At 36.8% G+C, this 13,462-nt stretch overlaps 1 protein-coding gene across 26 annotated transcripts in view; it reads right to left on the bottom strand.

Annotated features, from left to right (window-relative positions):
• The window catches only part of PDE4DIP (phosphodiesterase 4D interacting protein), a 268,329-nt gene that overhangs the window by 82,058 nt on the left and 172,809 nt on the right, over nucleotides 1-13,462 (bottom strand). For all 26 annotated transcript variants that reach the window (XM_073234511.1, XM_073234503.1, XM_073234501.1 and 23 more), the window contains 11 exons: nucleotides 9,887-10,018; nucleotides 9,031-9,150; nucleotides 8,719-8,811; nucleotides 8,384-8,596; nucleotides 7,361-7,519; nucleotides 6,434-6,544; nucleotides 6,115-6,252; nucleotides 5,222-5,401; nucleotides 4,141-4,335; nucleotides 1,436-1,603; nucleotides 1,184-1,265 (listed from right to left, as the gene is read on the bottom strand). In XM_073234511.1, coding sequence (XP_073090612.1) covers nucleotides 1,184-1,265; nucleotides 1,436-1,603; nucleotides 4,141-4,335; nucleotides 5,222-5,401; nucleotides 6,115-6,252; nucleotides 6,434-6,544; nucleotides 7,361-7,519; nucleotides 8,384-8,596; nucleotides 8,719-8,811; nucleotides 9,031-9,150; nucleotides 9,887-10,018 — 1,591 coding nt within the window. The remainder of the gene's footprint in view (nucleotides 1-1,183; nucleotides 1,266-1,435; nucleotides 1,604-4,140; nucleotides 4,336-5,221; nucleotides 5,402-6,114; nucleotides 6,253-6,433; nucleotides 6,545-7,360; nucleotides 7,520-8,383; nucleotides 8,597-8,718; nucleotides 8,812-9,030; nucleotides 9,151-9,886; nucleotides 10,019-13,462) is intronic.

The raw sequence follows: 13,462 nt of genomic DNA, 5'->3' as shown, positions 1-13,462 counted from the left end.
TCTGAGTATGGACTATACAGTATATTAAGGCTCAATTTCCTGGGCATGATAATTACATTATAGTTATGTAGGAGAATGCCCTTGTTCTTGGGAAATACATTATGAGTTATTTCGGGATAAAATGTCACAATGTCTCTAAGAAATTTTTTAAAAGGCTCAGAAAAAATGTAACTCTGTGTATACATTCACATGCAAAGAAATAATGCAAATATGGTGAAATGCTAACAACTGGTGAGTCTTAACAAAAATGTGTATGTATTCAATTTTTGCCACTTCTTTATAGATTTGAAATTTGAAAAATAAAAAATTGGAAAAAAGTATTTTTTTAAAAAAAAGGTAAATATGGAGTAAATTAAACAAATCCTTTATTCTTCATTCCTTACTCTTCAACTAGCATAAAGCTTTCCTATTAAGAAATGAGTACTTGCATGACTCTTCTATGGAATTCCATACTTTACACTGTAACACAGACACAAAGTTTTTATATTCTTAATACCATTTAAAAATTGCAAGCTAATTCTCTTAAGTCTATAACCTTTCTTGTCATAGTACTAAAATCACCATGTCATTAACCATGGTGAGCCCCTATTTCTAGAACTCACTGGATAATCTCTTTCCTAAAGTTGCCCTGGGTCCCAACATTTTGCTCTGTGAAAGTCAGAGACTATTCTAATCCAAGGCACCCAGTTGAGTTCTGCTCGCACCATGCACAGAATTCAGTTGCTTATAGGGAGTTGAAGGACTACAACCATTGCTTGGGTGGAGCTGAGCTTGGCAAATAACTCACTGCATACCCTTCCCAACACCGTAATGGAGGTTATGTCAGGGTATAGTAAGTAGCCTTAGCGTGCTTGAAAGACACCCAGAAGGAGGTGTCAGCCCCATGGTCTTGCTGTGCAGGTTTAGAAACACTATTTCCTCATTTTTGTATCCCTGCAAAGCTATCTGAAAAGAATTAGGAAGCAGTTTCCTTTGGCCTAACAGTGTACCCAGAGCAACAGCATCAATTCAACATAAGGTAAGCGCATTCTTCCTAGAATAGACATGTCTTCAACCTTTTAGGGAAACTGAAACTTATTTTTTCTATTTAAGTAGGAAGAGAAAGAGTTCTGGCCAAAACTACTAACAGAGAGTTACAGGATGCAAAGACAAGTTCCTTAATGAAATGAAATCTGATACATACCTAATGAGAACCTGGGTATGCTGGTATCCCCTCTGACAGTCAATGAAGTATTATCATCTCTGGAGGGCATAGGCAGTGAACCCTAAAAATTGGAAGAGTCAGGGGATTTAGGAAGATGGTGAACCATGATCACAATGACAAGGACTTGGAATGTTCTCACATAATTTGACATTAAAACTACCAAATTTATGCCTCATATATAAAAAGAAAATATAATTGATATGAACATCTACACAAGCCTATAGTCCTTACTTGATCAGTCTGTCGCCCAAGGTGGGAGCTAATCGAGGTAACTTCAGCTGGTTGGTTAGAGACTAGTGCTTGGGACACCACCACATCTTTCCCCCACAAATACTGGCGCAGGGCCTGTAATTCTGCATTTCTTTCCATTAGGGCTTGTACCATCTTCTCTGAAGCAACCTAGTAAGGAAATCACATATAACATTAGAAAGACACTTTGATAAAACAAAATTTGCGTGCTGATATTATTTGTTAAAAGCCAACCATTTATGAATGGACAGTGGGGCCCTAAAAAATAATTTCCTTGCTTTCAGTTTATAGGTAAAAACATAGTTTATGAGTCAAAAGAAAGTCTCTCATAGGCAGAATACTGGAAAAACTGACTATAACACATCTATTAGATAAATTGAAATTATTACAAATAATAATAAATAATAAATCTATTATAAATAATCTGAAATAGTTCTGCTAGAACTCTATCCGGTTAAAGTGTTGAGATTCTAATTTGAATTGGGATAACACAGGTTTTTATTGTGGGACACATGTGCCTTTGGCCTGTATGTGCTTTACCCAAACATTCATTTGATTTGCTACCTTTAGGTCTTTGCCAAATGTTACCTTACTGGATTGACTTTCTCTACATACCCTATCTAAAACAATAATCTCTTCTCTACTCCAGTTCCTCTTGTCGTGCTAATTTTTTTTATAATGCACTTATAATTATCTCATACATATCTGTTTATTGGCACTCTCTCTCCCCCAAATGGATGGAAGCTTTCTAAGGTCAGGTACTGCAATGTTTTGTTCAGTGTTGAATTCCAAGTCTAGCACAGTCAATAAATATAAAGGGATGAATACTTATTTATTGACTGATTTATATAACTACTGAATGAATCAATTATACATATACATTTTTATTGGACATGATCAGGAGGATCTGAACTGCAAACCTATCAAATTCAGTTTACTTCATTTCAAATCCCACAGTGCTCTAAGACAGATGATGGCATAATAAGGAAAAGGTCTACAACACTATTAGTGACCATTACCACAGAAAGTCTGCATTAAATCAGGAAATCTGGAAATAATAAACTAACACTGGAATTACTGAGGGTCTTAAGATGGTGATTAGAAACAATATTAACTAAATCATAGTGCCAACTATCTCCCAGGAGAATTGCTATTGTCCTAAATGAGAAACTGAGCTCTTGTCATAATTTCTCAGAGAAATAAAAGAATAACCTTCCATTTCTAGTAAGTAAAATTTGTGGCCAAATTCAGGGATTTGGACATAATGATCTTATAGATAACTACATTATTAATATGCCTTAATAAAATTCTCTGTGAAAATTATTATGAGAAAGCATAATAAATAACATAAAAGATATCTTGTGCCACATGTATGATCTATCTGGCTTGGTATCCTTTTCCTAGAAATGCTGTTTTCAGCAGTGCTCCTCCAAATGTGGTCCAAGGACCTGCAGCGCCACCCTCATCTGGAGCCTTATAAGAAATGCAAATTCTTAAGTCCCACCTATACCACCTAATTCCTATAATGGGGCATAAGCTTGGGAGCCTATGCTTTTAAAAGCTATCTGGAGGATGCTTCTGCATGTAAAATTTGAGAAGCCAATCTAGAAGAACACAACTATTACTCTTCTTGAGTTGAAAATCTTTTGTATTTTCAGTCATCTCTTAAGTTCCAGTATTTTACTACCAGTGGTGCATAATATATTTTCTTAGGCGCAATAAGACTGATTTTTTCAAATTACAAAGGGATTAAAAAAGAAAACTCAAAGACTCATTAGCCTCCTACCAAAGACTTAAATAATTCACAATGATTTTGTTAGGTCCATTCTAGGAGCAACTTCTGCAGCAAATGGCAGCATGTTTCTAACAAAATCTGTATTTACTTTAGTGGGCTTGAGAATTAGGAGAGTGGAATATAACCACACCACATTATAAGAAAGAATAATAAGAAAATTATGGTAAAATAATATGGGCAAATGATAAGAATCTAGTTCCCTCTAAAAACTAGGGGGATTCTGAGCATCTGGTCCCTGAAGTACAGCACAAATAAACTCTACCCGTCTCTAGCCCAGAGGAGAAAGATACATGGAAACGAGGAGATATTAAGAATTTACTGTTGAGATACTTGTATACCATTATTTTAAGTTTAATGCATCCCATCTTATTTTGAGACTATTTATTCTAATCATGGTCTTTGAAGAAACACAATCTTTTATTCCTCTTACAATAACTCATGTTTTATAAGAATTAGGAGAAACAATATGAAATGTAAGTTTTTCTACACCTTGCCTGGAAATATAAAATATCACTCAAGTCAAATCAAAATACTCCAGAACCTCATATTCCTTTCTGGTAAAACTATCAGAATACTAAGAAAAAGAAAATGTACAAAATGATGCAAAAGGGTAGGTACATTAAGGGGGATTACTCCTTGATAGGATAAAACTAACCGTAAATCAACGATTAATGCATGATAGGGGGGACCTGGTACAGGGGAGAGCCTAGTAAACATAATATTCTTCAAGTAAGTGTAGATTAAAGATAAAAAAAAAAAAGGGTAGGTACATTGCATTGTTCAGGCACCCTTCCTAATGCAAAGTGTTCTAAAGGTATTTCATATTTTGATGACTGCTGTAAAACTGCAGTAGAGTTAATAGACTAGAGTTTTATTAGCTGTTAGTCCTTACTTTGCTCTCCAGCTCCCTGGTGCTCATAGACCGAAGCAGGCCCTGAATCTCCATTTCATGTTCCATTGCCTGTTTGTTTCGATCATTCAGAAGGTCCTGCAGCAGCCTTTCCTTCTGCTGTAGACGCTGGCACAGCTCCTCAGATATCTCACTCTGCCCTGGTCCAAGCTGGCAGAGCAATGCTGCACTGAGATCCTAGTACAGAAGGGACAGTATAAGTTTTAGAGTAAAGAATTCCCTCTACTACTGGGCTTACGGAATCACCAGAGAACAGTGAGCTATGAGATTCTGGAGAGCAAGCGTTGTGCTTTATTCGTTTTTGTTTCCCCAGATCTGGCACAGGCTTGGCACATGAGAGACTGAGTACATGTTCCGTGGATGAATACTAACAATACAGAAGATACTTATACTGACAACTTACACATTGTGTTCTGAAAGGTCCTTTCCCTCTTTCTCAGGGCACATGATAATTATGTCAGATGAAGATAAATGGACTCAGCCTGTGAGTCTTCTCCCCAGTACAACTTTACAGGGAGCCCACACAATGATAAGCTGAAGAGAAGAATGAGCACTGTATCTATGAACACAGTGCTGCAGTTTTTATTTCTACACTGAGAGGTAGTAAATGCTGTTAAAACTATGCAGCCATACTGCCTGGGTTACACACTGGCTCTGCCACTTATAGGCTATGTTACTTTGGATAAGTTCCTCCACTTCAGAAGTCTGTTTCCTTGTTGGTAAAAGAGAGAGAACAGAATTACCTCATAGGCTTGTCAGGATGCAATAAGTTAATACCCATTCAGCTCTAAAAATAGTGCCTCACACAGCATGAGCACCATAACTAATAAAGTTAGCTATCACTGTAGGAACATTTTTTAGATCTCATTAAAACTCTCACATAACTTCTTTGAGAAAGATAATTGTCTTTTTGCATTATAGGTGTAGGAAAAATGTCCCAGTGGAAGGCGCAGAATGGAATTAAAGACTTGGGTCACTGGCCTCCCAGAATTCAACAGTCCTCATCAAGACTGAGACTATGTAATCATTAAACCAACTGCTTTTAAGTTAACTAAAATCTTACCTCTACTTCTTTGTTCCTGTCATGCAGAGACGTCTGTAATTGCTGAATGATACTTTCTTGTTCTTTCTGCCAATGGCTAAATTTGGTTTCCATTTCTTCCTTCAGCCATTGGAGGTTTTGACAGGTAGCAGATAACTGTTCCACTTCCAGGGCTTTGGCCCTCAGAAGACTCTCCATGCTCTACAGTTACAAGCAAAGCAACCATAAGTCAAGAGCTGCCCCATACTCCTCAGGACAAATGAGAAACTTGACCCATCTTTCAACTCTCTGTTAAATTATCAAATTTTTTGTAGAAGGACAAAACTTAGTATCTCATCTAAAAATGCCATACTAATCTATTTTTTGTTTTTAGAAACTCTCTAGTTTGTAGAAAGATAATGTACAAGATATATGAAGTACTCTGGAGCCAGTAGGCTATGCTACAGAGGAAGTGAAAGACTTAAGAGGTGACAGATGGTTAGATATATAAGCTCCAAAATAAATATATAAAAGTAGCCCACAGTAAGTATTTAATAAAATAAGTAAGTGTTCTGTTTGTGGCTCTACACAGACATGTATATATTAATGAGAACAACACAAATATAATAGCTGTACCCTAGCAATGCTTATGTAAAAGTATATAGATATTGACTAGAATTAGAAATAAAATAGTATTGTATATAAAAATCCATATTCACTTCCTCTCCCTACAAAGTTCACAGTAGAAATGCTAAAACTTCTCAATGCCTAATCTATAATGATGGAACTAATGACTGCTATTTTTGTTTGTTTTGTATTTATTTTCTTATAAAGCAAATACCTTGGTTTTCATAAAATAATGGGAGGGGCTGATGCTTTGGGCTTAGAATATAAGTGGAAGAGGAATACCAAATCACGGCAGATTTTGCTCTTACCTGCATGGTCGCTTCATTAGTGGAGAGGATACCACGCACTCTCTCTAAGTCACGATCTCGCTCTCGCACAGCACGATGGAGTTGGTGCAGTTCCTTTTCTTTTTCTTCTAGAGTGGAGAACTTTTCATCTATAGCTCGCTACAAAGAAAGTAAGGACCCTAAAGCTCCATAAGATTCACTATTCTGACCCTTATTCAATGATTTCAAATACAAAAGAATGTAAAACCAAATATCAAAAGCAGCCAGTAGACACACATTTCTGTAGTACCTATGTGAAAAGAATAGTCCACAGTGCCATGAGCAAAATGATGGTACATACCTCCAGAGCAACATCTCTATCTTGTATTCGCTGACGAAGTTTCTCAAGCAACATTTCATTTGCTTCAAGGGTTTTGTCCAAGTTATCTCGATACTGCAGGTCTCTAAATTCCTAATAAATCCAAAAAAAATTCTGTCCTTTATTCATTTATTCAGTATTAACTGAATTCCTACACTTTGCAAAGCAATTTACTGGTTGTTCAGGGTAAAAAAAAAATGTGATCACTCTCAAGGGGAACACAGTTTAGCAGAGGCAATAGACATATACATTACTAACTATTCTTCATCACATGCATGCATGTATGTTTGTGTGTGTGTGTAACCAGCTACTACAGGAACACAGGATGCAATATCTAATTCTGCCTGGAGGTGTCACTATAAAGATCTCACAAAAGAGGTTAGAAATGGTGGTGGTATTCTGTGTGCACAGTATATGCATACTATGAAAACACTGTACACTCAGTGAAGTGTAAGGGATATATCATGACTGAAACTTAGAGTAGGTGGTATTTTACTTATTCGTCTTTACAGTTCCATTTTTCCCTAAAACTTTCATTTTATCATCTAAGTAACTCCAAGGAAATTTCTACACAGATGTCTTCACCTATTAAAAAGAGCAGAAGCCATATCTTCTCTTTGTCTTCTAAGCACCTAGCATCATATCTGACTCACAGAGGTGCTTTATAACTATTTGCTGAATAGTTACTGCTTAAGTCTTTCAGATCTTTATTGTTTCCTATACTTGCTGACTAACACCTTGGTTCACAGATTGTAATTTCTATTTATTTTGAATCTTCCTGATCCTCATCTCTTATTGTTCTCCATGTAGCAGGTACTCAATAAGGTGGACTAATATCTTGTGATTATATGATCAGAAATTTCAGAGCCCTATGAGCCCAGTTTGGTTGAAGTAATTAAGTAGACTCACCTGAAGCAGCTGCTCTTTGTGACTCAGGCTATGGTTTAGGTGCTGAATGTGTTGCTCCTGGGTTCGGATCTCACTGTATTTCTCGGCCTCTAGGGTATGAAGCTGTTGGCTCTTACTCTGCAGTTCTCCTTGTAGATGCTGCAAGGCTTTTCGCAGTTCCTGAATTAAACAGATTCCTTTTTAAGTAATCTAAAATTTTCACATGGTCATTAGATAATGAGGTCTTAAGACCTTTCAAGGCATAAAAAACAAAATATATAGCAGAAAGTGCTGTTCTTAAAATTTCTACAGAAATATTATACATGAATCAAATAGAATGTGGGAAATTGTGGAACTGTGGAATAAGGCAGCATGTAAATTTCATACTATAGTTCAATACTTTTTTTTTTGGTTTAAGAATGACAGATCTTTGTAACTTCTAAACAGGACCCCATCCCACTGTAAACATGGATCCTTTACTTTACAATAAGCTCAAGGTTAGGGTATTTTTACCATCCCTTTAAATCTTAGAAATTGAGAGCATATGCTCTAAGCTAACAAGATAACGGAACCATTTAAGAATTATATGTTTTATTTAAAAAAAAAAACACATGGTTAATTGTACGAGCCACTCCTCTGCTTACTGCTCTTCACTTTTCTACCTCGCTTTTACCCCTAACTTCTTGTGTTTCCTCCTTCACAAAGCTTTCTCTACCTTACTCAGTCCTTCCTATAAATCCCTGTAGGACCCCAGACATACCTCCTTTACCTCATTTCAGTATTTACCACACTGAAATTTTGTTTCTGGGACTGTCTCTCATTCTAAATCACAACTAACATAAGAGGAAAGAGGCTGTGATAATCACTCCTGTATTTCAAGAACACAGCCCAATATTTAGCACATGGTGTAAGAGCAACAAATATTGAACTGAATTACTAAGATATTAAGCAAGTGACTCAAGGGTTCAACATCAACTGTCCTGATAAAAACATCATTACCAGGGCAAAGTCAGACTTTAGGCCACAGACTAGTTAATGACTTACCTGGTTATGTTTCCAAGAAGCCTCTTTCTGCTTTTCTCTCTCATAGGCCGCTGCCTCTATGAACTGCACACATTGTTTGGCATCAGCCAGCTGGCGTTCTTTTTGCCGTACCACCCTCTGGAGTTTTTGTATTTCAAGCTGGCTGTGGAATAGAGCGCTCTGAAGATCAAGCAGAACCACCTGCTGCTGAGCAGGGGCAGCACCCTCTGAGTTCTGAAAAGAGTAAAAATCATAATCACAAGGAGGGCAAGCACTGAGCCGCTGAGAGGACCCACAAAAGCAAGCGGTGCCCGAGCATGGCACACCCTCTCCTGTCCTGTGAGACTTTCACGTACATGAAGTTGTCCGAGCTGGCTTTGGTGCAACATTTCTCGAAGCTTTGCCATTGTGTCGTTTTGACCTTCAATCACCTGGTACAACTCCTCGGTCTGAAAATGAGGACGGGGGTACCCAACATGTTAGTAAACTAAATACAGATTCCATTATCTCACCTGTACAGTTTTTAGCAATACCAACTTAGATTATACTACAATTTCTCTAGGCTAAGATTTGGTAGTATGACAATCCACTTCTACAAAACAGAATACTTGCCTACTTTAATGGAATAAACCGTTTCCTCACAGGTCCTTGATGGTCAAATATTTTACCTCATTTTCCCTGCTTTTCAGAGTTTCCTTGAGGCTTTGAATTGTACCATCTTGCTTCTGAGATGACTCCTGAGCAGACTTTAGTTCACAGCTCAATTCACCCAGTTTTTCTTGAAGAATCTGAATTCAGCAAAGAAAAACAGTTTGGCAGGTCAATGACTTCTTTTAACCTCAAATGCAACCATGAAGAAGTCCTTCCTCAAACTTAGGTTTAAAAGATTCCTTATGGAATATTACCTTGTTATTTTTTTACTCTATATATAGTAACCATTAAAGTTCTAAGTCAATCAGCAAAGCAAAATACCAGGAAATTAGAATATGAAACACTGCTGCAACACTCAATCGCTTCAATTCTCATGTACTGTGCTTGCACTATGATGGGCACTTGTCCACACAAGTCACTGTGGATACATTACATAAAGACCAAGGAGCTTCTGCTACCTAGGAGAGTAGGGCAGGACACTCCAAGAGTACACCAGGCCAGAAGCTCAACATACCAAACTGGGGGAATATTTTTTCTAATCAGATTTTAAAATTCATGGGTGGTGAAGGGGTGGAAAGTTAAGCTAAAATCAACAGCGCAAACCTCTTGTCTTGGCACCTTACATAGTTACAGATTGCACTCAAGTTTTAATTACAGGCCTTAAAGGCAATAGAAATTCTGATCTGAGCAAATTAAGCTAAAATCTTAATGAGAAAGTTAAAGGACCATTCTTTTAGTCAAATATTCACTAGAACACCAGGAATACATAGTATCCATCTCCCAAGTCCTACTTAGAGAGGTTAACAGACTCCACTGAGCCAGGCATATCCTCCAGGAAATCCTGTGATCTCCAAAGGCTGGTATTGGTCATACCTTGTTGGTAGCCTCCATTTGCTGGATTTTTTCCTGGAGTTCAGCCAAGTGGGACTCAGATACAGACGGTTGGGTTATAACAGCCTCACTGGAATTCAGCTTTTGTTGTCTGAGTAACTCTTCAGTCATGTGCTAGGAAGAAGCAAGACAAGCAAACTGAGTCCAATATAACCAACAATAAATTTTATGTTCAAATGTCTTTGGCATCTTTTGCCAGAGACTTACAAAACCAGAGCTGCTGCCTGGATTAAAGGCATGAATTCCTGAAGACAGTGCTATTCCTTATTAAGAGTATTGATTCACTTCCAGTCTTACAATACTCCCTAGCTCCCTTCCCTACCTTTCTCTATGAACTCACACAAGCATTACATATTCAGTTAAAGCAAATGATTCAGAGTTTAAAGAGAAGGCAGAGTATTAAAAAAAAGAAAATGCTTATAATGACCAAATATTCTCTTTATCCTATTTTCAATGAGGGAATTCAAAAAACATGCTTATCAAACTTTAACCATCCATAACAGGGAAGGTATATTTCAACTACCTTTCTCATAATATGCCTGTTCATATTACTTTGAAAAATGGGCGATTTTTTAATCCGGACTATAGATTTAAATCTAGGTTTAAAAGATTCCTTAGAGAATGTTATTACCTTGTTATTTTTTCTCTATGTATTATATATGGTAACCATTAAAGTCCTAAGTCAATCAGCAAAACAAAGTAGCAGGGAATTGAAATATTTCTGCAACACTCAATTGTTTCAATTCTCATGTGCTGTGCTTGCTCTATGACGGGCACTTGTCCACATGAGTCACTGTGTTTTATCAATATTAAATTTCCTAAATTTGGTGAATTTTTTTGTACTGTAGTTATGTAAGAGATGTCCTTGTCCTTAGGAAATACATGCTTATTTAGTATAAAGATACATAATATCTCCAACCAATTCTCAAACAGTTCAGGAATAAAAAAAAATGTGTCTATACAGTGGGAGTGACAAAGCAAATGCAGCAAAATGTTAACAATTGGTCAGTCTGGGAGTTCTTGGCACTTCTCTCCTGACTTTTCTGTAAATTTGATATTTGAAAATGAAAAGTAAAACAAAAATAAATGTAAAACTCCATAGTGGTCTGGAAAGGAGATATGTTTTATAGGAATATCAATTCACCAAAAAGATTCAGAAGAAAAGAGTCATATTATTTCTATATGGGATGATCAATTAGACTAGGATAACTTATTGAACTGTACCTAATATTCACTATGAACCAAGAGTATTAAAATAAAACTTCAGTAATTCACTGTGGCATTAAATTCCATCTCCTCTCTCCACCTCCAATTAGGAAAAATACAAATCCATTAGGAAGACCAAAAAAAGCAAGTGTTATTCATTTTTCCCCCCCTCACACTTTGTTTTTGGCATTAAAAATTTTATTTGAGGTAGGTACATACAATAAAATGCACAAATCTTAGTGTACAGCTTGATGGGTTATGGTATGTATATACACTTCTGTAACCATAGCCCTGACCAAAGTATCAAACATTCTCACTGATTTCCCCCCTTCACCTATCTCATCCAACCCCTTTCCCTCACACTTTCCAACTCTGATCACCACCTTCCACGGATTAGTTTATGTTAAATCCCTTCTTGCCAGCAACTGGCTAGAAGTAAATCATTTCAGAAGAAAACTCTCTTCTCTTCTCCCACTGATATGTATCAATTCTTAAAATATCTGTTAAATACCACAATATGCAAAGCACTGTGGGATTTGGAGTGGGGAGCTACATAATAAAGGAACAAGGAAATATACAAACAATCATAGTGACAGGCTCTATGCTGTGAAGTAGTAAATAAAGCCTGATAAAGTGGTTAAGTTACTCTAAATTGGTTGACCAGTGAAAGGTCTCTATGAGCAGCCTCTAAAAGGAGATCCACATGACAAAAAAAAAAACCAGTCCTGCAAAGATCTACAGAAGAACAATCTAGGTAAAGGCAGCTAATGGAAAAGACCCAGGTAGGTATAAGCCAGGAGAGAAAGGCCTATGTGGCGATATTTGTACTTTCCAATACAAATACAATGTCAGCCATATATATAATTTTAAGTTTTCTACTAACTTCATTAACTAAAGTAAAAATAAACAGGTGAACTTATTTTTAATAAAACTTTGTATTTGATCCAATATATTATATCAAAAAGAGTATCATAAACATAAATTATTAACAAAATACTTCACATTTTTTTCATACTAAGTCTTTGAAATTAGAGGTATATTTCACAGCATATCTCAATTCAGACTAGCCCCAGTTCAAATGCTCAATAACCACAGAGGGCTAGTGGCCTTGCGGGATAGCGCAGGGCTACAGCATAATGGGCATAGGGGAGAGTAATACACAATGAAGCAGAAAGGCAGGCAGGGGCCAGGCCACGCGAAGCTCCTGTACACCAAGGTTACAGGAGCTGGGTGTCATTCGCATTGAAATGAGAATGGACTGCAGTGTTTTTAACAGAAAAGTAATCCAATCATACTTAAATTTTAAAAAGCTCACACTATAGCTGCTCTGTGGTGAATGGGTTGCTGGGGAGCATGTGCAGAAACAGGGAGCCCAGCTAGGAGGCTGCTGCAGTTCTGTGGGTGAAAGGTAACAGTGGCTTCGATTATAAAGGGAGGGGAAGAGAAATGGATGGATTTGGATGTTTCCAGTAACTTTTCTTGTCAGGTATTTTTCAAATTTAAACTGTAACAAGCAGAATTAAGAAAATAGCTTCAAGTTTAAAATGGCTGGGAAGGCAGTCATATTTAATCACTTTAAACCAAAGAATCTGAGAGCTGTGAAGGAAACTTTATAAAGTTAACATCTGGTCCAATCCCATCTTACATTTGAGGAAATGGAAACTTTAGAGAAGTAATTTGTCCAACTTAAACAGGAAATCAGGAAAAGGATCCAATTAAACCAAATGCACTTCAGTTGGTAATGTATCTCTCATCTCTGTAAACCCATTGCCTACAATAATGCCTGAAACATTGCAGGGACCAAGTTTTTGTTTAATATGTGAACAAGATCAACAAAAACAGGCCTGTCTCCTGATTCCCAGGCCAATGTTCTAATCTAAACAAGATCAAGTAGACAGATATCTAATTTAGGTATTTCAACAGCAACTTTAAAACCAAAGGATGCTACAGAAAAGTACATAATGAATCTGGACCTCATCTGAACCCATCCTGGCATGAATAATTATAGGAAACCCCTAATTCTGTAAATGTAAGGTATTGACCTAAAGGCTGGAAGATGTTTCTTTATTCATAATACTTTATCATTTTCTATCTCAGAAAAAATGTGATTCAAACGACAGCCTGCCGAAAGAGCACTTAGCAAAGTCCCACTGAGTCAACAGCTCATAATGAAGTCTTGTAAAATATCACATGCATAAGCCAATCACTCCTATGAAGACTTTATTAGAGCCTGAAATCCCTAATACTTGATTTACTTAATCAGTGTTAATCTCCACACTGTCAGTTACTAAAATCATACTGTAAGAATAATGTAATTTTAAATTAAGTTGCTTTTGACTCAGGACAAATGCT

Source organism: Manis javanica, chromosome 4 (assembly GCF_040802235.1).
Source record: "Manis javanica isolate MJ-LG chromosome 4, MJ_LKY, whole genome shotgun sequence".
Taxonomy (NCBI): Eukaryota; Metazoa; Chordata; class Mammalia; order Pholidota; family Manidae; genus Manis; species Manis javanica.
This window is presented reverse-complemented; position numbering and strand designations above follow the sequence as displayed.